The 27331-nt window shown below is 43.6% G+C and overlaps 1 protein-coding gene across 1 annotated transcript in view; it reads left to right on the plus strand.

Moving 5' to 3' along the window:
- Positions 1 to 20143: 20143 nt before the first annotated feature.
- Positions 20144 to 27331, plus strand: part of erfl3 (Ets2 repressor factor like 3) — a 46499-nt gene continuing 39311 nt past the window's right edge. Inside the window, exon 1 of the mRNA XM_035162626.2 lies at positions 20144 to 20869. Coding sequence (XP_035018517.1) covers positions 20848 to 20869 — 22 coding nt within the window. The 5' untranslated portion in view covers positions 20144 to 20847. The remainder of the gene's footprint in view (positions 20870 to 27331) is intronic.

Consider the following 27331-nt stretch of genomic DNA (forward strand, 5'->3'; position numbering starts at 1 on the left):
CGTCGTAAATACCCAACCGGGGGAAGCTTTATTTAGGGAACTGATCCTTTACTCTGAACCCCCGGAGAGAAGGGTACGCTGCGGGGCAGGCGACGCAGGGACACACTGTTTGTGAGGGGGAAACAACGTTTTGTAAGAGGATACCAAAAATAAACGCAAACCAAAAAAACACAAAAACATTAAAAACCAACAACCCAAGGAATGACAGAAGCAAACCAAAAAGAACCCTAACCAAATGTGGCTGGAGGGGGGAGGGGAGGAGGACAAAGTGCAGGCGTTGAAAGAAGTGAAGCATCTCTCTGCCTGTCTGTCTGTCTGTGTGTCTGTCTGTTAGCTTTAGGGCTGCAGTGTTCGCCCCCCACTCTGAAACTGTGTAGCATGGATAGAGAGATGAAATAAGACGCACAGACAGACAGGAGCGCAGGAGAAGGACAGACAATTCCTCCCCTCCTCTGCCTCTCTCCGGCCCAGCTCTCTGGTCCTGGATGGAGCTAAACGCAAATGACCTCACTGAACTGAAATCTTCTAAAAAAAAAAAAAAAAAAATCTGTTTTTATTTTTCTGTTGGTTGGTTCCGATTGTTTTATCTCTGCTGTGTCTCTTGATGCCGTTTTATGTACTGTACTTTAGTGCTTATTACTCATTTGGAATAACGTACTCGCTTACTTACTACAAGAGCTCCTTATTTTTTTCGTAGTCGTGCTAGAGATTTTTATCAGGTGGTTGGAAAAAATACTGTGAAAATTTAGCTTCCAGATTTTTATTAGATAAAGAAACGGACTGTCTCGGCAGAAAAAAAAAACAGACCACACAAAAAGCCAAAAACAAAGAAGTTGAATAGCAAACCTTAAAAATGCCAAACCAAATGCTGAACTAAACCAAACACAGTGGAGAGGAACAGGAACTGCCTCCTCTGCATGCAGGCAAAAGAAATGGGTTCGTGTCGATTTGTCTGAGGTGAAATCCTGTGCTCTTCTGTATTCGAGTGTTGATAGGATGGTAAAAAACGAATAGTTACTGCAGTGATGACACCGAAAGATGCAGAATAATACTCACAGAAACAGCCTCAGGCAACTTGACGAATGGAGAGTTGGACGTAAACGCATCCAAAGAATATTTGGTTTGGTCCACACCAGAAAAAAAAAAAGAAGAAGAAACAGTCGACACGCGAGAATCGTTTCACGAACCAAACTTTAGATGTGGGGTTTGCACCTCAAAGGTGAAACCGTTTCTCCACATTGACTCTTAGACGGAATGTATCTGTTAGTGCTTCTATAGATTTTGTAGAAAAAAGATCTATGTTCTACTGCTTACTTATCGCTAATGTATTAAGAAGAAAAAAAACTTACAAAAAAGACTTTGAGAAAAAAAAGATCCTAAAAAAAAACATTGATGATAATAACTTGATTTTAGACCAAAAATTTTAACTATCTCTCTTTGGACTTTTTATTTCTCCATATTAATGATGGTTTAGACTTTTGATTGTACTATTTATTCGGGTAGGGTTGATTTATTTGCTTATCTTTTTTTGTCTTTGTGCTATTTATTTCTTAATTTATTGCTAGAGGTGCTTTTTTCATATTCTGGGATGTATTTGTGATGTATTTTTTTTAATTTTATTTTTTGCCCCTGCTGAATTTCTTTCTTACCTCTTTAAACCAAATAATAACAGCTGATCTGATTGGTCGGCCTTCTCTTCCTGACGGAGGTGACCCTCCTCTTAAAGGGGAAGGGGACGCACTGTGTAGACAAACACCTCATGATTTGATTAGGAGGGGAAATGAATTTGGTTGTGAGCTTTTCTGGACACACACTTGCCTTCGTGTCTCCTGATAATGCGATGAGTAAAAAGGGGGCGAGTGGAAATTCTGTTTCAAAGCATAAATATGATTTATGTGTGAAAACTATACGTGAGGTGTTCTCCGAGGCACAGTGCTGCCTCTGTTCTCTATATTTCCTCCGCAGGGGGAAACCACTGAAAGCTTTACAGCTACACAACCAAAAAAACACAAAAGACGAAGATCAACAGGGGCAAAGGCCGGTTTTTATTTTTTACACGATAGAGACGGAAGAAGGAGGCAAAGGAGAGAGAGTGCGATTTTGGATTCCCAGCTGTAAATCGCCCTCTAACTTCTCACTATGCCTCCGTCTCTTTTCCTTAACTTTCTGTATCTCTTTTTATTTCCACTTTTCTGCAAGTTTTTGTTTAAAGTTTTTCCTTCATCCACTGTAGGATGTGAAAGAGAGATAGTTCATCATATACCTCATATTCTTTGATGATAAACCAAATAGATGAATGCTTTAAAACGCGGGGTTCCAGTGGGGACCAGGGTGGCGTGTGCACGGTGCGTGTGCACGGTGCGTTCATGTGGAGCAGAGACAGTGAGGCGAGGGGAACACAAAGTTTGGGGATCTGGGAGGGAGGCGCCATTTAAGGTCAAAAGGTCAAACTGGTTCATGCTCCTGCCTGCACACAAACACACACACCCACACGCACACACACGCACCTTGTTCCCCTGGAAAACACCCCCCGCTGTCTGTGTTGAGCTTTGAACACAGCCCTCTCCTCATATCTGACCCTTGCCGCTTCCTCCCTGTCAAAGAGGGACTGTGGGTTTAAAGCTGCTCTGTGGCACAGATCTGGGATTAAACCTGGATCCATTTTTTTGGGCTTGAAAAGCTTTTAGTTTCGTGCCTCAGAGCAAATTTAACACCGATGTCGCCGAGCCCTCTCTCGCCTTGAGGCCTTTATCGCCTGACGAGGGGGCACAGTGACCACTTGATGTCCATGAGCATCAGGGAGTGCGGCGGGGGCAGGTTACGGGGGGGGAGCAGGCTGAGACTGAGGTTGCTAGGTGACGCCTCTCACGACTCGGTGCTTGGTGAGAAAGTGGAGGTTGGAGGGAGAAGCGTTCTCGGCAGCGAACAAAGGGAGAACGTGAGTGGAGTTGCACTTTTCTGGGAGAAGCGGGGTTTGAGGGCGCGTTCGTGTCCTGCGCAGGTCTCTGTGGGGGGGATACCCCCTTAGTGAATGATACCAAAGTCAATGCCCCCCCACGGGATCCAGCAACATGTTCACACGCCCCAAAAACCCTGACGCCCGCTAGAGTGTTTAGAAACTCCACTTTCCTCCATATGGATTATCTGCTCATCAGTGTTTCCTTCTCCACACAGTTATCACCAGAAATGCATCTTTACAACAGCAAACTTAAACGTAGCATTAACTTGGTTGTTTGTCTGTTGGGGAAACTGCCACTCTCATATCTGTATGGTAAATGTGAAGCTTATAGCAGCAGCCATTAGCTTAGCTTATCATAAATACTGGAATCAGAGGGAAACAACCAGCCTGACGACTTAATGGTGATGTCAGGACGTCAGGAAGTTTCTTCAGGAAGCCAAGAAATAGTTCCAACTAATTATAACTCCTGAAAAACAACAACATTATATCTTAAAACTATTGTTTTCTGTACAGTTTAAACAGAACAGTCTTTTTTAACTTGTGGTGATGCTCAGTACACAAATGAATCCTCCCACTCAAACCGTCATTGCTGACTCATCACTGTTATTAGCTTTATACAGCAGAGTTCCACTCATTGGTGACTGAATGCACCGCTGTCAGCTCAGCGTGTTAACGTGACACTCACTAGGGCCTCCTCCTCCGCCGAGGCCACAACAGTCTCATTATGAAACCACATTTAAATTCACTGGATCCAGATTTAGATTTTGATTTGCACCAAATTGTATCATCAAGAGCCAAGAATTATTCCCTTAAAAATCAACGAAAATGTTGAAGAATCTCACAATGTTAAAGAAAGAGGGGAAAAAAACCTTAAGTAACACTAAAATTTGATGGGTTCATTTCTGACCCACGCCACATCTCTCCAACAACTTTTGCGATAATCCATTTAGTCGTTTTTTGCGTAATCCTGCAAACTATCAGATAAATGCAGACAAAAACCTTCTCGGTGGAGGTAACTATGATGTAATAACTCAGGAGTCTGTAATAGTTACTTAACTGTAAGAAGTAGCTCTGACCAATCAGCTCCCAGCATCACCGCGATATAAAAGTGAACAGACTACAGAGTCAGTGACGACACGAAGAACTGAAGAAGACGATTTGAATCAGCAAACTGATTCACCTCGTTTAGGCCGAGCGAGGGAAGGTTTCTTCGCACGTTATGCAAAGTTAGCATCGAGCTTTATATTTACTGTGCAGATACAAGACTCGTGTCTGAGTTTGACTGAAAAAAAACCTGACAGAAAGCAATTATCTCCGAGTATGAAGCCGCGAGAGATGTAACTGTTGTCAGAGAAGGAGAAACACGACGAGCAGAGAGAGATGGAAACAACGACGAGCTGCTTCTTCTCCCTTCGGCCCCTCTCATCCACACGTACACTTCCTCTCTTCCACCCCCCCCCCTCCCTTCTCTCTTTCTCTCTATCTCTTCTACAATACAGCTTTAGTCCAAAGGTTTTCCAGCAACACGGCAAAGCAAATCAGATGTTAAAGAAAAAAACCTTCTCGTCAACCCACAAAACCTCCACTTCATCCTTCTCTCTCTCTCTCTCTCTCTCTCTCTCTCTCTCTCTCTCTCTCCCTCTCTCCCTCTCTCCCCATCCCTCCTTCCCCTCCGTCTGCTCTCCTTGTTACTCCTCCGTCACCTAGCAAGCCGGTCTGTGAAGCATTGACCTCAGCTATCCAAAGGGAAATAATAATAATAATAATGATGATAATGATGATAATTAAGATGATGATGAAATGTATATTTTTAAGTATTTGTCATTGGAAAAATTAATCTTAAGCTTCTCATAATTATGATGATCATAATGATGACGACAACAAAGACGACGACGACGATGATGGTGAAGATGATGATGATGATAATGAAGTTTCTCTTGGTATCTTTGTAGCTGTTCTGATCCTTCTTAAGTTCTTGTCCTTTCTGCTCGTGCTGCCAGAGTAAACTCCCACCCACCCAAATCCCGCCCCTCTTTTTTTATTTGGTTTACCCCCATGTTTGGTCCTAACGTCTAACTGTCTGACCTTTACCCCTGCGTGTTTGTCTATGTGTGTGTGTGTGTGTGTGTGTGTGTGTATGCACGCTGGCAAACACTGACAAGGGGAACCTTTTCTCTGGAAGTGGTTTCTCGTTGTTGGCTGTTAAAGAGGGGAGGGCCTCAGCCAATTTCATGTCCACCTGTGAGGGAGCGTGCGGCGTACTTGCGTGACACGGTCCAGGGGTGGGGGCTGCTGGGAAATGGGAAGGGTGTGGTTCGCTGCAGCAATTAGCCGCAAAAAAGACAAACTGATTCTTTGTTCTTTTTGACGACGAAAACATTGAACTGTCAAACTGTACCGTGCCAACTTCCTATACATGTAGCTTTAATTCCCCCTGCACTACAGTCAGCTTGTGTCCTTAACGTTTGTGTGTGTGTGTGTGTGTGTGTGTGTGTGTGTGTGTGTGTGTGTGTGTGTGTGTGTGTGTGTGTGTGTGTGTGTGTGTGTGTGTGTGTGTGTGTGTGTGTATGGTTGTATTGCCGCCCCACCTTCCCTTGTCCCAATCTACCCCCTTCCCTTTCTGTCTCCCCCCCTTCTCCCCCCTTGTGGTAGCAAGTTAGCCTTTTAGTGTGTTTATCTTGAAAACCAAAAAAAAAGAAAAAGAACTCTGCTTGTTCATTGTACAGTGTTGTTCATTTTAAGTCATTTTTGTAACTGAAGGTGTTTCATTCATCCAAATAAAACAGGAGACAAAAACTGTACAGACGACGCCCCCGCCGCCCCCCTCTGCTCCTCACTGCCTCGTGTCTGGTTCCTTCCTCTGCAGTCTTCTCTGTCAGACTCTATTATTCTGCGTCTAGTATGTTTTCATGTTGAGCCACAGGTTTTCATCTGGTTCAGAGAAAGCTCATCTCCAAAGCAGGAAGTGTAGCTCAGCTTGTCATGCTGCTGTCTGACCAGAGGAGGACGCTGTTCAACTGACTATCTTTAAGTTTCTGCTCCTGTTGATCAGTGACCCAGGACCAAGGCCTGTTATGGAAATGTTATCTAAGAGGATCATTAAAACAGGAGTTAATAAGCTATTTTACAAATTAATCAATCAATCAATCCATAGATAGATAGATAGATAGAGAGATACATACTTTATTGATCCCAAGGGAAATTAAGGATAAGACACATGCCCCCTGTGAGGGAATAAGCTACAAAGTGTTGCATCAATTAATATTTAAATGGAATATAAAGAATGATGAAAATACTTTACATTATTTATTTATATTAAACCCTCAATATGTCAAATTAAAGTGGCTTTGTTAAAAGTACATGTAACAGCTAATACATGTCAAATAGATGAATGAATACTTCAATAAATAATTGAAATGTTCCTTTTGAAAATGCTACTTTATATATTTTTTAAAATAAATAATATAAAATGTAAAAAATTCTTACATTAGAAAGTGCAATGCCTGTTTTGATTTGCATTTGCATTTAGTTGTTTTCTATTGATGGATGTTTTGATATAATATTGATACATTATTGATATGATATACAGTTTTATTTTAAATACCGACTAGTAAACAGTTGAGTAAAGGCATATTTGTAGTAATTAACTAATTTGTAGGATTTTGTATTAACACTCACCTTTATATTCCATCTTGCTATTCCAATGGCACTTTTAGTTCTACATACTCTCTTCAAATCCATTCTCAACACCAGTGTCTGAAAAGCTCTGGTGGAAGTAACTGAGAGAACCAGTGAGAACAGTGAAAACTGACCCAGTGTGGCTCATATAGCACAAAGTCGATACTGGTTTATATTTACCCAGAATCCATCAGTAGAAAACTACAAGGTCACTGGGGTCATTAAACCCGAGATGATGGGATGTTTGGATCATTTACCAAAACTGTGTGAGCTGACACTGAAGTCTTAATGTTGTTTATATGGGGGGGGGGTCAGCAGATTAATCAATAATTGAAATAATAGCTGTGCTGCTCTGCTGTAGCTCTCACTATTTGTTTAAGATTGTGAAGAGTATACTGTGCCTCTTATCATTTTGTCATATGGACGTCATTTTGTACAACTAATGATAAATATGAGACAGTTTTAAGGTCAAACTCAAGCCTGTGTCTATAACTCATGGGCTAATAATTGTGATAATGATAATACTTATATTTTATGGCTGCAGTTTAATATTACTTCTTTTTTTGATTAATCCATTATTATTTAATCAGATAACAGAAAAAATACAGATCACACCATCACTTTATCAGTCAATCTGATAAATTCATATTTCTTTCAACTGAGTCAGGGAACATCTGCTAACTAACCAACAACACTGCGAACATTTAGCCTTCACCCATCGTTCTTCCTCATCCAGAAGTGTACAGTGTGTCGTCTTCTCGTCTGACTCCTACATTCATCCTCCTCCTCTTCCTCCTCCTCCTCTCTCTCTCTCTCTCTCTCTCTCTCTCTCTCTCTCTCTCTCTCTCTTGTTAACTGCCTCTCCTTCAGTCTGTCTCCCTCTCTCCTGCCCCCCCCCTGCTGTGTGGCACAGTAGGTGGATGATTAGGTAGGAAGCTGGAGTGTGTGAGTGTGACAGCTTTCAGACACCCACCTCCGGGTTGAGTCACGGACGGCGGTGGTGAGCATGTGATCCTATCACCAGGGTGACTCGGGTAGATCTGTGTTGCTGTGATGTCACATCGATATATATAATATTGTTCCTCTACAGAACGAGGCCATTGTGGAGATTCAGTATCTGAAAGTTAAAGTGGCCTAATATAATGATAAAATAATAGTCTAGTATCCAACTTGTGATTTTGGTTTGACAATATTAATAATATGCTTTTTATATTACTTGTTACTCCACAACATTTATTATCATTACTTTTCAACATAATTACAATCAGTTCTATCTCAGTGAGTAAGTTAGTAAAAGATCTGAGCCCAAATCCCCCCCATTTCACTGCACATGTCTGTCATCAGGTAAAACAGGAAATAACCATGTGTGTGAGTGACAGGGCAACACACACAAAAAAAACATACCCCCCGACGAGACTGGGTTGGATTTGGTAAGATGGGTTTGGATGGGTTTGGGCAGAAAATGTGACCTGAGCCGCTCTCTACTTGGAAATAGTCTCCCTGTCTAGGGTATAAGTTCTATAATATATTAAAAGTTAAAGTGTAATTGTAAACAGACATATAGAAACACACATATTTAAATGCTTATGAAGACATGTTTATACTATTACAACTGTTACTATATTGTAATTTATTATCTGTTACACAATTAAATGTTAAATAAGGGAATTTAAAGTAAAGTGTTTACTCAAGGTCAATTTGTACCAAGCTCTGTGTTGGTGCATTTACTCTAAGTCATGTTGTTCATTTTGAGTACGATGTATCAAATAGTTCTTGGATGTTGAACAATTAAAGGATCATTAGCACCTTTCTTAGATATAATGATGTTGTTATGCAACAGCAGGGAGATATAATATCATGGTAGATCGAGATAATCATTATATGAGGAAACAAATTATTCACTTTGGCACCGAGAAGCACCGTAACCATCTGAATGCCATTGTTGGAGCACTAAATGTTTGATATCACAATGTAACGCTCCATGACTGTAAAACCAGACTGGGGCATGACGCGGGTAACTGGAGAGCGACGTATCTGGTGAGGTGAGGAGTCGGTTAACACAGTAGTAACAGGACTGGGTTTGGAAGAATCCCAGCAAAGGTGGAACTGGGTACGAATTAGGCCTCGCTGCCGTGTCGGTGGGCACGAGGAGACAGAGCGCCAGCTGTCCGTTTAACCAGGAGCACTGCCAACGCGTGTGTGTGTGCTTGGTGCCAGTGAGACAGTGTCAGTGGTAAAGTGCCATTAGACAGATCTGGTTTCCTTCCCTGAGCAGTGGTGTGTGTGTTTTGTTGTGTAAGCAACCGTAGCTTCACCCGTTGACCTCCTGGCCTCTGAGTCACACAGGGAAACGGCGTAGTGCATATATGTCAAAGTGCTTCATCAGTCATTATTCAAGTAGCAGTAAGTGAATGAAGAAAATACAAAAACTATTTCCTTTTGTGATTCTCAGTTCCAGATTTGTGGATTAATTTTCTCTATTCACACAAAATGTCTCTGTATATGTGTCCATGGAAACGAGCGTGTATGGGGAAGTCTGTCACATGTACATGTAGGACTTAAGTATGCGTGTTAGTTAATGTCCATTGTCCATTTAAGAAAAATAACAGAAATAAGAATAACAGTACTGAAATGTTTCAGTGCTGGAGCTAACGATTATTTTCTTAACATTTTGATTCATTGCAACTATAAATTATGAGCGAATAGCAAAAATAGTTCAACCAGATTATAGTTTAAAAAATCATTATTACAACTTCTCTCACCTCAAGGCCTTTTTTTGTTTGGCAACCAATCCAAAAAAATCCACATTTCTTCAATTTACAATTACGTAACTCCAAAAAATCTAAAGATATTATATTTAAGATATCAGGATACTGATAAATGATGATCAAATTATTGAAATAGTTGATGTGTCCTGATAGTCTAGTATTTATATGACACTTAAGTAAAAGTCTATATAGTCAGTACGTGTATGTGTAGCATGAATGAATAAAGATCCTTTCTGACATTAGCGAGAGTAAGACAAGGACGACGTCCCCTCAGTTGTCCTCCATCCTTTGACTAAAGTTTTGTTTTGCTTACTTCTGCAAAAGCTCTGGATGATCATTGTTTCTCCTTCCCCACATCATATGGAAGCTCTTCATACTTCTACAGACATCACTTTTAAAAACACAAAATGAATAAAAATTTCTCTCATTCACTCAACAGCTTCCTTTGAATAGACTGAAGACAGATTTGTCCTCGCCTGCCAGTGGCATTGTTACACAGCCACTTGAAAGTACATGCAGAAAAATAAAGTGAGTGTCTAAAGCAGGCGTTCCATTTACGTCTGATTTACACTTGTTTTTATTCTGTCGGTGCTTTGGGTTTATTGTTCCTTGATTTCCTGTCATCTCTATAGTTTCAGTGAAGTGTTTACGATGGAGTTCTTTGGGGTAAATTCTAGAACAATGTTGTAATCAGCCTCACATAAATGCGCCCCAGTGGGATGGATATGTAGATGTGTTCTATGTCTCAGCGTCTCCGTCCTTCACTTTGCCTTCACCTTGTTAATAAAATGCCAACAGCCCGACTGAAGGCAGTATGCCGACACTCGGTGGAAATTAACATCAGAGCACCTATTGGGAGAGATAAGGATGTGACAGTCATTCAGTAAGTGCCTCATTCGTTCCTTCATTGCATCAGTTTTATGGGAACTGAGCATCACTCAGAAATGCGCACACACACACACACACACACGTCAGACACAGAGCGACACTGGGCGCAGCAGGGAGGCCGACCGCCCCCTGAATGACACATCACCCAGAGCCCCCATGCCCTGCCCAGAGAAACCCTCCACTCACACCCCCCCTCCCTACAGTCCCCTACAGTCAGACACTTTTATGTTCTCCACTGATTTTAAACAAAATTCACAATGATCCGGTAGATCTCACAACAAATCTGTTTGTTATCCAGAGCTGACAATAAAACAAGTTTGAAGAAAGACAAAACATCCATCTTTCACACTCAACAATGTGAAGTATTAACGATCAGGACTGTGATTATTTATGAACATCAAGTAAGAAATATACAAATTTTTTCTATCGGATGAAGCTCACGTGATTCAATGAGTTATATTTTGATATTTATTCAGGATGCCCAACTGCAGCTGCAGGACATCTTGGGTACAACTTAATGTGACGATGACCAGCGGTTCAATTTCGACTGACAGGACCTCAATCAAAACATTTAAAGCGATAATGTCCATCATGTTATGCTGTGTGAAAACAACACTGTCTACTGCCATATTATGCAGATGTTTAGCAGCTGTAACATTGACTAAACTCAGCCAACATTTTCTAATTAGCACTAAACACAAAGAACAGCAGAGATTGAGGAGAAGGACCATTTCTGGGATTTATTCATAAACCAAAGTAGTGGCGCCACAGGAAAAGTCAGGTGACCCATCCATCCATCCATCCATCCATCCATCCATCCCTGCATCATATATACAGCTTATCCTTTAAGGGTCACGGGGTCCAATTAACCTAAACCTAACCTGCAGGTCTTTGGACTGTGGGAGGAAGGATAGAAGGAAAGAAAGAAAGACAAAAATCTGAGCCTGTGCACCAGTGAGTCAGAACATTATGACCATGGAAATATGAGGCATATAACATTGATTATCTCTCTACAATGGTGGAGGTTGAGGTCCGGCATATATTAGACGGTAAGTGAACAGACGGTTCTTGTGTCAATGTGTTTTTGATAAATGGCTCTGAAGATCTGTGTGACTTTGAAGAGGGCCAGATCATTACGGGGGTTGCAAAACAACATCTTGTCTGTCCCGAATTGACATATGGGATATGAGGCACAAGTTGCAAAAATCTAAATTGTGTTAATGGGTGGAATGTGTAACAACACACAGTGCATCCCACCCTGCTGAGCTCACATGCCGGTCATAATGTTTTGGCTCATCATTATTCAAGTAAGTTCCAAAGACAGCTGTATGCCACTGTCTTCTCCAGCAAATAGACTAGTTCACTGGGCATGTTGCACGTACTCAGTACACAACGCACTGGATCCCAGTAGCAGGCAAAGTGCAGATAATTAGTTGAGGACTTGCATCATGTAAAACATGAGCCGTCAAACCACGACAGTACACAATGGTACACACGGGTCAGAAAAAAATGAATCAGCGCTACTGTAAAGCAGCAACTCCCACACTGTGAATGAGCCCACTGCGCGGCACCTCCACAAAGGGACCTACACAACAGCAACGCAAAAAACAATCACACACACACACACACACACACAGAGACATACAGGCACGCACATATGAGCAGAGATCCGACAAAGCAAAGGATGATGGTGATTATGACACATAGCTAAGCCACCCACAGTGGTGCCTGTGCGAGGGCAGAACACATCAAACTGAGCAAGTGTAACACATGCTCTGTGTCAGTCCTCCTCCCCTGCACTGGCATGTAATGTATGACACATAGCTGAACCACCTACAGGCCTGCTGTCTCCATGCCCAGCTGAGGACGATGTGGTGGTGCTGGTGGTGGTGGTGGTGGGGTTACTGGGGCGAAGGAGCTGGATCCTGCCGGGTTCTGCGGGATCGATTTCTTGTTCTAGGTTAATTGAGTATTCGCTTCAAAAATATCCCCAAACGTCATTCAGAGTACATTCCAGGAATGTGCTGCCAAATGTCATCTGCTGCTGCGTCCCACTCCCAGCCAAACATGAACTCATGTTTGATACGAGCCTCGTGGTTTAATGTGGCTGCAGGGGTATCTGGCCCGGGCTCAGGGATATTCACTGTATATGTGCGGAGCGTATGGCATTGGATGGTTGGGTGGGTGGGTTTTTTTGGTGGCTGCTGGCCAAGCACCTCTGGGCCATCCAATCTGAGGAGGGGGATCGAGCAGCACTGACTGAACCCGGTGTGGGGAGGACTTGAGGAGGATAGAGGAAGGGGGGAGAAACGGAGGCTGTTACTGGATCTGACCCCTTCTTCACATACTGTACATGCTTCCCACACAGTTACTGACAACACACACACACACACACACACACACACACACACACACACACACACACACACACACACACACACACAGGAGTGCTCCAGAAACCTAATCCATTCCGCACTTGCTGTGACACATATGGAGTAGAGAGGGGAGGAGAGTCAGGGATATTTAAACTGTGCAGGGAGGACAGGGGAGGACTTCTGAGACAATTTTATTCTTATTATTTATTTTTCAATCATTTGTGCGTGCTCTCGTCTTTCGCTGTTATGTTGTTGTTATTGTTGCAATTTATCGTTTAATTATCTCCACAAAACAGTGAAGGCTGTTGTGACCACCTGCCTCCATCTGTTTGTACTTCATCATCAACTGAATGCAGAAATTAAAAAATGAAGCCTGCGTATTTCATTGACTTTCTGGCCTTTTGTCTTTCCCCAACAGTTTCACAACAATGCAAATATCCTAACAGGTTGACCATAAAATCACAATATTTTATACATACTGTCTGAGCTCTAAAGGTGATCTTATCAATTTTCCTCTAGCGCCACCATTAGGGCAAACACTCAGAACTCCAGTTTTCATTTTTTAATCATTGATTCATGTTTTTACGTTTTTTAAAACCAAATGAAATGTCGTCTTGATAAAATGGCAGAAAGCAAACACAAATCCCATAAGCCTGTTTCTAACATCCTCCTAGTTTTGTCCAGATATTCCAACTACAAAACAGAAAAAGTGTCCAACCACCAAACTTTAGTAGCTGAAACAAGTGAATATTTTTATTTGTTACTAAAACCTGTGATAACTCATCAGATTTTTGGCCACTTGGTGAGGAAACAAAAAATTAACAGTGAACGAAACTCATCTATTTGATATATCACTTGGTATGGTGAGCAAATTACTGATACAGAGCAACACCAGCGTACATGTGGAGTTGTCCAATATTAACTCCTGAGAGAACTATTTCTCTTTTTGGCCACAAAATGCTCCACTGTTCTTTCTAATGTTGTCTGGTAGCTCTTCGTTGCTGAGCAGGTGGCGTTTCGACTGCTGCACCTGAAAACAATGTTTATGAGGGTGGAGAGCACGAACCAAGACAATCAAGTTGTGTACGGAAAAGCAAATCAAAGAGCTGAAAGTTGCTGAAAGGCTCTGCACTGCTGTAGAACCGAGTCATACTTCTCTGTGGGTGTTCTGTCACATACAAGAAGAGATCTGATTCTCTTTAGATACTGTTCAAACTATTGTTAAGTCATTTAGGTCAGGTCATTATCGTCTGATTAATTGTTTTCTGTTGTTTTTCCCTCCGACTGTGATGATGGTCGCTGTGAAAGAAACAACTGACTGGAATAACAGGCCTTGGCAAAGGTCCGTCCTCCACTGAGTGCTTAATTGTTACTCTTGCAGGAATGGCTGCTCCTCATTCATGCAAATATAACTGAATTCAACGGATACCGAAAGAGAATGAGAGAGAGAAATGTACGGTGAGAACAAATTGTGCAGAGGGGACAGTGACACAGGTGTTGCGCTGTGAGACTGAGAATTTATTTAAATCCGAGATGATGAAAGAAAACAGACATGATGGTTGGGAGGGGGAGGACGTGCACTTTGACCACTGAAGGGTGGAGAGGAGGAGAGGAAGAGGAAGAGGAAGCTCTGCACGGTGCCAATAGGAAGTTTCTTCCTCTGAGAGATACAGGAGACAGTGTCAACACACGCTGTGCTCAATATAGCTACTGTCACACGGCCAGGCGCACTTCTCCCTCCTCTCCAGCCTGACACCTGCACCTTTACTTAACACCACTCCTGCCTCGCTCACGTTCTTCCACCCCCGGCCCCATCCACGCAAAACTCACAAACAGGTTACATTCTTCCACTCAGTTGTCGTCCTCCGTGGCCCCCGTCCATCAATGTCATGTACCCGGAGCTAAATTAACTGATCTCGCTTCCTTTGCTCTTTCTCCTCTATCCTCTCCCCTCGCTCTCTGTATATATTACAGGCTTGACACCCTGCCAGATACTGGTTTAATATAACACACATTCTCCGTGCCTTCCACCCGCTCTCACATTACCCTCTCTTTCCAACTCCCACCACCCAGCTTTCATATGGGCACTGGCCGCTCGCTTTTTCCATACTTTACCCACCGCAAAAGGAGCTTTTTGTTCTTGAATAGCTCCCTCATTGCCATGGTAATCCAACAGAAAGAGAGTGCGGTTTCTCTGTCTAGGGCCTTGCAGATGAAAATAGTAAGTCACGACGGTTTCTTCAAGTGGCCCTGAGTGTGAGAAATCAGTCAGTGGAAAACTTGTAGTTGTGAAGAGATCGGAAGCTTGTGTGTGATTGTTGTGCGAATAAATGTCATAGCTTGTTGCCATTAACACGTTTCTCACATTTGTCTTCATCGGCGTCTTCCAGGTGGACCTTTCCGTTGATCCCCCTCTTCCTCTGTCTCGCTTGTCCTCCAACGTCACCCTCTCCACCCCCTTCCTTCCCTCCTCCACCTCATCACCGCTCGCTGTGGTAATCCCATTACTCATGTGCGAATACCAGCTGGGGAAGGGAAGGAGGAAGGGAGGGAGGGAGAATGTGGACAGAGGATAACTGTCTCAGGTCTCAACTAGACGGTTGGACATCCTAGACGTTCACTCAAAGCATCGTCGAGGAAAGAGGTGAAAATGTTGACTGACGTTACAAATTGTCTCAAAAAGTGTTTAAAGTTAGACCCCTAATGACCCAATGAGGGGTAAGGAGGGAGACAGACAGACAGAGAGACGGAGGGAGGGATATCTGGCTGTGTCTCTTGACGGTTGGACCGGCAAGCTCGAAAATAAACAAGTTCTTTGATGACAAAGAGCCCATTGACTCTCTTATTCCCTCTCTCTCCCTCTCTCCCACTCCTTATTCTCCACAGCTTTGCTCTCTTTCCCTCTCTGTCCGTCCTTTTTCACTCTTGCCATTTCTAAGGGGTGAGGTTGGAGGGTGAATGTGAATGTGGTGTGTGTGAGTGCGGGATGGGGGAGGCATTAACCGCCACCCTGCTGCACTTGTTGTCCTCCTCAGCTGCCGGCTTTTTTCTTTCATCCGGTCTGCTCTCACCCTCCGTGCCTTTCAGTCTGCAGAGCCATCTTCCCTTCACCTCTCACTGTCACACCAGAAGTTAAAACCTCTTCCTCCTCAGTCCAGGTCCAGGTCCACGGAGGATTAAAGGCGAACAAAGGTTTCACTTTGCAGGCGTTTTGTAAAACCCTGTCTGAAGTTGGTTATGTAAGATCATTCGCTGGAACTCAAGTCAGAGATAATTGTAGCACTTATATAGGGGAAAAAAGAAAGCCTATGAACAGGTGATGTGAGGAGAGTCTGATTGTATGCACATGCATGCGTATGTGCGCGCGTTGGTGCATTTGTTCGAGTCACCAGTGGGATGAATCATCACTTCCCCTATGTACATATTACACCTCTGTTGGTTGTTTAACGCCCTGTCCAGGAATTATAATCTTGCCCGGCTTCCACTGATTGCTGAAATCAGATTCTGCATGTACATGGATTGGATATGTGTGTCTATCCGTGTGTGTGTGTGTGTGTGTTTGTCTGCCTGTGGTGGCACTGGTTAGTGGCCTACCACACCCATTGTCCATGGTAATTACACTGAGCCGGGCCATCTGTGTTATAGAGACTGGTGTGTGTATTAGTGCTGACGACGACATGCTATGCGGTGGCACCATGTCAGGTTTTTTGACCCGCTTGAGCTCATATACACCAACTTGTTTCACAGTTGTGTGTGTTAGTTGAGACGACACATCACTTCACAGATGAAAGATGAAGTAAGGGGAGGATGGATGGGGGGGGGGGTAATGGTTTTCATCTATAGGAAAGATATCTGGGGATGTTCACACCCGCCCGACTGCATGCGAGCATTCACATACACACAAACACTCAAAACAAATCTCCACTCGCCCTTTCTCTCCGTCTTTCTCTCCGGAGCGTCTGTCTGTCACTCTGATTAGGAACGGGCAGAGTCACATAAAGAGCAGGGTGGATTGGAAAAGGGCGGGATGGGAGATAGAGGGCGTACGGATGATGTGGAACCAATAGGACAAGGCTGCTCTGTGATACTTTCCCCCTTTTGTCGAGCACATCATCAAGTTCTCCTCACAAACAATGGGCAAATGCATGTGATGATTCAAATAAATAATAATGGGAGACCCTTTGCCGCAGATTTGGACGTCCACGTCTCCACACCCTGCGAAACAACTTTTTTGCAATGTCGATATTTTACATTTTACATTAAGATCTATTTGGATATTCGGACGTCAAGATTTAAATGAATCCTGACATTTCTAACACACAAATGACAACCTTTTTATTATTCAGGGGGGTAATTTTATCTCTGTATTAGAGAGAAATATAGAAATATGAGAGTAACAAGGCCACCTGGATGCAGCTCTTACATAAAGTCTTCAGACCTTAATCTCAGTTTTATTATACATTTTGATAGCATCAGCCACAAAGCGCTCAAAGATATTTACATTTTGGCCACACCTATGCAAAATTTCCCTTTCTGTTATGATATTTGCTTGGCACTTAAACTCTCAAAAGATCTATTAATGGGCAAACCTTTGCATACTAATAAGACTCTTGATTCTAACATTGCTTTAAGATAAGCGCTCTGCAAAGGTCACCATCTGTTAAAAGATAAACAACGGTGCTAGTATTACGTGGAAGATAAATATACTGTGTTTCGTCTACTTTATATACCAAACTACACAGAAGATGACAAGATCTTGAATTTATAAAAGTATTTTTAATGAGAATATAGTTTCTTCACCCTCATTTTCCATTATACAATATTATCAAATAGCACATGTTCAACTGGAAATTTCAAAATAAAGTTCTGTCAGTGGACATGAGCTTGCATGTCAAACAAATATCAGCGACAAAACTAGTCTTACTCTTTTTTTTATTGATACTGCTCATGACTCTCTCTACCTTGATAGTGCAACTGTAGAGAGAGTCAGTGATGAGTGTGAGGGAGGGAAAGAGGTGCAGGCACGGAGAGGTGGCAGAGGACGGAGCGGGATGAGGAACAGAGGAGGTGTGAGAGTGAGGGCGGACGGACGTACGGGCAGATGGGTGGTAAAAGACGACGGGGTTTCAAAGGAGCGAAGCAAAGATTGGATGGGGGGAGAGAGAGATTGAGAGGTGGATGAACAGCAAGAGCAAGGGAGGTGGTGGAGGAGGAGGAGGAGGAGGACATTGGGTGGGCAAGAGGGAGGGTGTTGAGTGAGGCACTGTGTTTATCAGTGCTCAGAATGTACTGTGCTGTAGATTTGTCTGTAAATGTCATCTCCTGTGCTTGACTTACAATAGAACACACACACACACACACACACACACACACACACACACACAGGTAAATAGGAGAACTCATTTTGTCCACCCTGCACTTAATCCCTAAATCACTCTTATTTTTCTGTCAGGTTCTTCTTCCTCTCCTCCTCCTCTCCCTGTGGAGCTTTTTCCTCTTGTCCTCTCTTTGATTTCCTCTCTGTCAGGTCTGTGTGTGTGTGTGTGTGTGTGTGTGTGTGTTAGGAGCTTTGGGGGACGCTGAAGAGCTATTCCACCTCAACCAGAAACACAGACATTGGAAAATGGAGAAATGATAGATATCAGGTTCATGCCAAAAGAGACAAAAACACACCGGAGACAGGGACAAACAGAACAAACACTGGGGGGATAGTGGAACTCTTGTTCTCAGCTGATGGAGCCCTATTGTCGGCCTTTATGTGGGAAAAAATAAAAGCAAGCAGGTCTTTCCGGCGGTTTTACTGCTCTGAAGAAGAAGACAGGACAGAACACAGCAGTTTCCTGAGTCTGAGAGTTCAGCATCCAATTTAAGAGGCCATTTTCTTCTTCTTCTTTTGGTCCAGCTTCTTATCAGGCCCAGCAGAGTGGGTTTCCTGAGCCCGTCGGAGAATGGCCTGCGAAGGGACGAGAAATCCTGTTGGTAAATCACGCCACACGGACGCTGCTGCTGACAGGGGACTTTGTTTACTTTGTTTTACTACCACTGTCTTATCCTGTTGACAAGGCCGGGCAGCCGGGCATATCGCTGACGTAGCAACACGGTCAAAAATGCACAAAAACACACATAAAGCCTCCGTCACTCGCAGCAGGTGCCAGCGAACAAGAGGAAGAAAAAAAAAGAGGAGATGCACTTCACCTCCCATGCACGACGCCTCACCCGCTCACATGCACGGTGATAACACATGACGGCTTCATATCAGTGGCACATGAGGAAGCAGGAGGTCAGTGTTGGAGGTGACAGGAAACAAGTCTGTGCATGACACGATGTGACATGGCCGGATGAACTCTGGGGTAGTTGCATACATACACTTTATGCTAACACATGCTGTGGGTCATTGTGCGTATATGTGTGTGTTTGATTGTGAGTCAGAGGCCAGATACAGTCGGTTGACTTCGCCTTAAAAAAAGAGGAAAGGGGAGTTAGTGCAACATGACCGAGTGGCAGCAGAACAGGATGCAGGTTCATATTCAAATGAACCACAAGAGGTTTGACTTCTTTCTTTTTTTACATTAAGTTCTTTCGCTATGTTGCTTTTATCTGAAAACCATTTTACAGGAAATTCAAATAAGATGGGGAAATTGTCACTGCTGTGGCTACAAACATCCAAACAGGGATAGTTCACCCCCCAAAATAAATTCATTCATTATCTACTCACCACTATGCCGAAGGAGGGGTGGGTCAAGTGTTTGAGTCCACAAAACACTTTTGGAGTTTTTTTGGAGGACGTTCAGGAATCTATTAAGGTTAGATTTATACGGTACCAACACACAAAATGTTTTGTGTAGATGAACAATTGCTCAAAATGTAAATAATTTTGTTGTCAAATGGTGATGCAATCCTTTCCTCTGTTCATGTTGGCTAATGCAGTATCCATACTAATGAGTACTGGGACCTTGTTCTGTGCTTTCGTCTGCTGAACTCTACTGTGGATTAACACAGAACAAACTTTGTCCTCTTTCACTTACACTGACGCCGATGAGGGATCTCAGGGATGGAGCTTTCATTTCCATCCCTACAGAATAATGTGCTTTCCACACCAAACACGTGGTGTTTAATACTGAGTTTCCTGTTTTCATTCGCTGCAGCTCTCACATTCAGTTCGCCCGGTTGATAAGTGTAATCATCCAGATATGAAAGACTCTCCTGATCAGCGCCATAACTACTGATTGACGCAACAACAACAACAACAAAAAAAAACTCTCGCGCCTCTCTCTCTCGACTCGTAGGGGACTCGGATGTGACGTCAGCACGGCCGCGCGCGGTGGCGGTCTCCGGGGCAACGCCGCGTGCTGCATTGACGCCAGCGCGGGCCCCAGGCTCGTGGTGAGGGGGCGTGACCCGCCACGTTAGCCCCCCCCTCCCTTCCCCACCCCGCCTCGCTCTTTCTCTCCCTCCGTCAGTGTGGGCGGGCCAGAGAGAGAGAGAGAGGCAGCGAAACACGACACCCCGAGGAGAGAGAGAGAGAGAGAGAGAGAGAGAGACACTGAGAGAGTGAGTGAGTGGAGGACTGGAAGAAAAAAAAGTCCGTAAAGAAAGAGAGGCTCCTCACTCCGACGCTAATTTCTGTCAAACAAGTAGCGAAGCTTCGCGGCGGAGAGATGTCCAACAGCGGCCAGGATGCGGCGGTGGAGACGGAGTGAACCGGACAGTTAGAACTTGTTGAGGAAGAGAGAGAGAGAGAGAAGAGAGAAGAAGGGTTTTCCTCGAGTCGGGACGGTAGCTTCGTCTTTTCGCTGCAACTTGAGAGCAGGTTTCTACGCTGCTGCTGCTGCTGGTGGTGGTGGTGGTGGTGACGGGACGAGAGGCGACAGAGGACCGCACCGCGAGGTCTGTGCCCCGCTGTGGAAAGCGCTCGAGCGGGCCCTTCAGCGCGGCTGGAGCCCGGAGGAAGGAGGGAGAGAGACGGACCGAGAGAGCGCCGTGGTTCGCGGACACAGCCGCTGAGGCAGTGCGGTCAGAAAAGTTTCACCTCAACTAGTTTCCCCCTCGTCGGGAACTCGCGGAGGAAGAAGAGGCCGAGAGACTTGACTTTTTCTTCCCACGAGCGACTCCGTGCGGAATCCACCCGGGTTTGGGGAACTTTAGCCACCGTCCTGCTAAGTGAGCTAAAGCGGAGAGCATGAAAACACCCGGAGACTCCGGTAAGTTTTGAGCGAATCCTGCGGGGAAACGCTACCCCACCATTGTCTTTGTTTACTTGAGCCAACCACACTTTTAATAACACCCCCATTAATACAACCACACAACTACCAGCATCCACTTGTAGTTTAAAATAAAACAAAAAACAGAAGTGTTGATGTGAGTTGTTCTCGTGGATCCGTCCATTGTTTAAATCTGGTGCAGCTTTAGTGCTGTACAAGAGGAAGTGGTTAAACTACTGTACAGTTGTTACAGCGACATCCTCTGTGTCACCCTGACAACCTCATTTCACCATCCAACACCTTTCAGACAAGTGGCTGAAAAACCTAGAAGTACCTTGTGTGTGTGTGTGTGTTTGTACTGAGTGTGTGTGTGTGTGTGAGTGTGAGAGAGGGGGGGATGTGGACATGCTGATAAGTTCCCCCCTGTTTGTGGTGGACATGAGATGATTGGATCTGATCAGGTTTATACACAGTGAGTGATCTGAAGTTAACCCAGTAATTGAGCACATACGATTGTCAGGTTTCTTGGCCTGTCAGCATATTGAAGTGAGGGAGAGAGAGAGAGAGAGGGGAGGGGGTTTCCAGTAGTCAGCTGAGGTGTGTGTGTGTTTGTCTAATTCCTGAAATGCTTGCATAAGTTTGTTCTTGCTCTTCTCTGTGAAAGACGGAGCAATTTTTCCGAAATAAGGAGGAAGTGGAAGTGCTACCGTTTGTGCCAGCCATGCATTTTATTACTTTTAAACATCAGTAATCAACTGTATCTGCCCGACACGACCTTTTTTCTTTCAGTCACTAAAGTACATCTGTTTGTTTTGCTCCAGTTCACACAAGTCAACAGACCAGAGCTGGAACTATTCTTTGATTATTACATTGTCCTTGTTTTCATTATTTTTAAGTAAAAAAAACTTTAATATTTGCAAAAGTAACAGATTACCATTTTTCTTTTTCACATATAATTTGAATAGTTGGATTCTTTGCAGGTGTTTTGACTTTCTGTCAAAAAAGCCGGACATCTGAAGATTTCTTAGACTAAATGATTATTCTAAGAAAAAGCGGACGATTAATAATGAAAGTGATTGTCAGCTGCAGCCCTAAAACCAACATGAAGCACCAGGGACCTGGTGGATAACATCTGAGAGTTTACTACAGTCATTTATTGTCTCTGGCCCTCTGTGTAAAACATATTTAATAAGTTGTGGTTCCTGCGGGAACAATGTGATGACTTTCTAAGTAGCTACTGGTGAGCATTTGGCACAGGACAGTGTGTGTGAGTGTGTGAGTGTGTGTGTGTGTGTGACGGACAAACTGTGTGGGACAAACTTTTCCACTCGGGATGTTCCCCTCCCTTCCCCCACCCTGTCCCCTCCTGACTCCTGCTGCACCCAGCCTTCAGCCCCTCAGCCCTCCACATTCCTGCACACACACCCACTCTCTGCAGCAGCCCCGAGGAGGCTACTATGACATCACACCACATCCCACCACAAGTAGCCCTTTTATTACTCTGAACTCCGTGTTGGTGCGGCAGCAGAAAGCTTCGGCTCTGCGGGGAAAGGTTGCAAAAAATTGATTGTGCTTAGGTTATGGGTTTGATGTATGCCGTCGGTGTGGGTTTGTGTTTGCGTAGCAGGTTTGATTGTGTTTATCTGTTCAGTAAAGGTGAAGAACATTAACTTGTCCTACTTTACCGTGAATCTGACTAATCTTATTCACCATTTAATTGCTTCTGAATATTACTTTAATTATCTCCACCACAAGGTTATGTTTTCTCCCCTGTTCGTTTGTTGGTTTATATGTTTCTTGGTTTGCAAAAAGATTACACAAAAACATCTTCCCAAATTTCCTTGAAACTAGGTGGAAGGATGCTGTTTAGGTCAGGAAAGAAGCCATTAAAGTGTGGAGCAGATCCTGTTTTTATTTTAGCTTTTTTAACATTGTGTGAAGGGGTGTTTTTAAAATTTTTTGTTGATTTCTCATGGGCAGTTTAATTGAATTTGAGTGGATTAATGGGCATTGGTTAAGGCAAATGCTCTGTTAAGTGCCATTTTAGTTGAGTATGTGATTAAAGATAAGTCTTGACACCAGTGACTTAATCTAACAAAATCCAAATTATATCAGTATTTAAAACTTATAACTGCCACAACCAATTGTTGATTTCTTTCTTGATTAATCATTTGGTTTATAAAAAGTAGAAAAAAATAGCAAAAACAACACATCACCAATTTATTTGACAAAAATCCAAAGATATTTACTTTATAATGATGTAAAAAGCAGCAAATCTTCAATAAACCAGCAAACAGTTTTTTGAATTACTTTTTCATAATAACGATATAATGATTTCAGCTGTTATAAGCTTAGTCAAGTTATTCAACAGTCACCAAAATCAAATTTGATTATTTCTCAGTTTATTCATTAATTGATTAATCATTTTAGCTGTAGTTGGTAAACACAGCATCTCTGTCTCAGAGGCACGATCTTATAACGGCACATTTAAATAGGTGAATTATTGAACTGGTTAATCCGAGGCGCTTTCCTGATCTGTCTGATCTCCTGCTGTTGCTGTGTTTCCAATCAGAACTCAGGTTTTAACCCTTAACCTATAGATCCCGTCGTTTAGATTGAACACATTTGTGTTGGATGTGTGTAGGATGAAAAATGTAATCATCCCTCACCAGGATGTTTGGTAATGTAGGATTATGTCCCGTACGGTAAGCTGCTGCCTCTCAGAGTTTACCTCGTTTCTCTCAATCACTGGACACTTCCTTTGCGCTCCTGTTTTCCACAGTCACTTCATTAGCCTGAATAGATGATAGGATTTCTGCTGAGATGGAGAACTGATGTGATGAAGCAGGAAATGATATGGCTGTAGCTGCATCTATTGTCGTTGGTGGATCACTGCTGGTGTTGTAGCGTTGGAAAGGATCCAATTTAATATGCGTTTATATCAAATCGCAGCTGTTTACCCGGTGGTTTTAGTGTTTGATGAGTCGGGATGATTAAATTGAGGCAAAGTATTCTACAGGTTGTGTTAGTCGGCAGACAGGAAGCTGATGTGTAATTTCTCGTCTGCCCTTACACAGTTATATCCACCTTTGTGTGACCCTCAAAGGCTGTGCTAATGATTGATTAAGCTCTGGTAATAAGGACATACACAGATTAATAACTGTATCACCGTATGCCTTTCCCTCCCTAATGCTATCTACTCCCCTGCCTCACATACACACGCTGTACTCTGCCTTTTTGTGTTTCACCAGTTTTCTTCCCATCCCTCCCCAAGGGTCACAATTTTTCTTCCACCACCTCCGTCATCCTCGTTTCTCACTCTGACGGGATAAGGACTGGTGTGTGTCTTTGTGTGATGGAATTGCATAGTGGGACCCCTGGCTCAGGAGTGGCCATTGTGCGTGTGTGTGTGTGGAGTACGGGACAATGGTGGGAGTGGGGCAGGCCCTGGAGCTGATTGTGTGTGGACTTGTGGGGCCAGGGACCTCTCATTGTACTCATAATGGTGCGGAGTAGCTCATAGTTTGGTGGTGCTTTTGACAAGTGAAGAGACTGCTGTGTGTGTGTGTGTGTGTGTGTGTGTGTGTGTGTGTGTGTGTGTGTGTGTGTGTGTGTGTGTGTGTGTGTGTGTGTGTGAGATTCTTTAAGAAAAAGCGAGGTAATTTGGGCATCCCAGTCTATTTTTCATCAGTCACTCAACAACGAAGTTTAATGATGGTTGTTTTTTCTCTCTTTGTGCTGCTTGCTGCTCCCCCAGAGTGATTGACATGCTTTAGGGCTGTTTTACCACTTATTCTCAACACACACACATACACACAAACACACACGTACACACAGTCCTGCCTTATGATGTGGCAGGGCAAGAGACAAAAGGGTAGCTTTTGAGCACGGAACTGAAAGGAAACATTTCACCTTTTCCCTCTGCGGGTTTATGTGTGCGATTGCGAGCATATGCTTTTCAATCCCAACACACAACCACTGTGATGATAAGTGCAGCGATTAGCCTTATCTGTGAAAACTCCCTCGCAGTGCTGACCACAGCAGAACCGCTGCCTCCCATTATCCCAATACAGTTTTATAGCCCGCTTTATGGGACAGTGCCCTGCTGTGATCAGGTTCAGCCAACACACGTAAAGCTCGGAACAGGTGATGTTCCACAACAAAACTGCTAATCCTTTCTTTTTTGAAAGAGCAGAGAAATTCTGTTAGGTGCCTTCTAAATCTATTTAGCCACAACACCATTACTGATGACACAGTGGGCTAAATTCAATTCAGGACATTTGCATCTTGTTGTTAATGCAAAGTATTTATATTATAATATGGTACATTTCATGCTTATCATGTTGTTTAACAGACAGACTGAGCGTTCAAAATCTCGCGGCAGCCCGGCCCAGGTTACCTTGTCACCACAGGTCTTCATAAAAGTTTAGATATGTTCGTCTGCGAAGCTAAGTTGACAAATGACTTCTGGTAGAGGGGGCCCTCAGTTGTGGAAATGTCTGTATTTAGCCAGGAATGTGACCAAAGGGAACAATGTGCTCAGCCAGTCGACACTAATAGACCTCCCCACCATTAGTCCTGTGCCGCCCTTGACCAGGGAGACCCCAGCCAACAAGGCAGCGTTACCCTTGAAGGCCCGGATGCTTCTGACCGCTGTCCCATCGCTGCCTGTGGCCCACTCACGCCCACAGAGACCCACACATTAACCTCACATCTGACCGCCGAGTCCTATAGATTATCGGTCTCTCGGACCTATGTGATCAGCTGCATGACTCCTGGCTCCGACGCTAAAGGACTCCATTTAAAGTTCACATTTAAATGCGGAGAAAACAGTTGCCTATGTAAATGTGTCCTCAGGCTGTTTGTGTATGTCTGCGGTGTGAGTTGAACCTAGTTTTACTGCAATGCCATTGGTTGTATGTCACCGCATGACCCCACATTGACTATTGGTTATTGGTCAGGGATGGTAGAGGACTGCTTCTGCATGCTGGATGGGACGGACTGTTGATGGATAACTGTAACACTTTTGAGGAACATATTTGTGAGCACACACCACGCACACTCACACTCTCACTGCTGCTTTTTATTGGAATTCTTGGACCTCCCACATTCCTGCTTAGAAGGTTAATAGTTGCCGGCTGTGTTGCATTACACATGAGGGGAAAACACAACAGTCACTATCTCTGCAAGCCTTTCCTGAACACACTCACCCAGTGACTTGCAAATGCATGCGTGCACTCATACATTTTAATGCCTCCTAAGGACAAAATGAGTAAAATGCATTGTTAGAATGCAATTAAATTAATGCTTTATTATTTTAATATTGTTAATTAAAGCTGGCGACCTCAAATTGCACACAAACTTAACACCAAGGCTCTTTTTTCAGATGGGTATCAAAATTCGTGTCGAGAACGCACTGGGGTGTGTTGGTGTGCTTGGATTGACCTGCGCTGTTCAGCAGCTGTTTGTTTGTGCATGCATGTGTATTGTAATGTAATATGGGGATTTTACAGAGCTACATTGTTGTAGCGATGACTCAGAGTGAGGTGCAGAATGGCATTTTATGTAAAAGAATATATGAGATAAGGTTTTTGTAGAAGAGCAGCTGTGCGAAGGTATTGCTTGTGAACAAAGTGTGTTCGTCAGTGCTTGTGGGTGGAGGCATAAAAGCTTCTCAGGGACGACGGCGCCATTGAAACTGATCGGAGTCTGATGACATGCACGCGCGCGCACACACACTTGCACACACACGTGAAGATCAGGTAACTCTATGCCCCTGATCCCTCCAGATGAGAGGTTTTATTTTGGATCCTCACAACACAATGACCTGTCCTGTAGGTTGGAGCCGGGAGTGTCACCTCTCTGCTGTTTGGGGTGTAATCGGGGTGTAAGCTGTCAAGACCATGACAGCACCTCCTCACCCAGGCAGTCAGTCATGAAGCCCACGTTCTCTTCACCTCTGTCCCTAAAAGTGGGGGCTCTGCACCAACTCTGACCACATCACTAACACCTGGCCTGGCTTCTTGTGCACACACGCACGCACGGGGCAGTTTCTCCTAATCCTCGACTGATGCCAGTGCACCCATGGCTTTTTTTTTAACCCATGCTAAGGCTCGGCCTGGGTGGTGTTGTAATGTATACTCCTAATCTTCTTAGATTAACCTCAATAATACTGAACATGCTGAGGGTATCTAAAGTATATTGTAAGGAATCAGCACACAGTGTGTCCGCTAATATACATACATACCAGAAAGGATTCAAACAACAGGACTTGATCTTCTTTGTTCTGTAAATTTAAATAAACTAACAACTTTTTAAAAAACTGTATGTAAGGTGAGTGTGTAAGTCTGCACCTGGATTGCATAGTTAGTTGTGTATAATAATCCATTATTAATTAGAAACTTAATGGCAGTTTGGCTGTTTTTTTTTATTTTTAAATATGCTTTTTACTTTTATTTGCCT

The sequence above is a fragment of the Hippoglossus stenolepis genome, chromosome 8, assembly GCF_022539355.2.
Source record: "Hippoglossus stenolepis isolate QCI-W04-F060 chromosome 8, HSTE1.2, whole genome shotgun sequence".
Lineage (NCBI taxonomy): Eukaryota > Metazoa > Chordata > Actinopteri > Pleuronectiformes > Pleuronectidae > Hippoglossus > Hippoglossus stenolepis.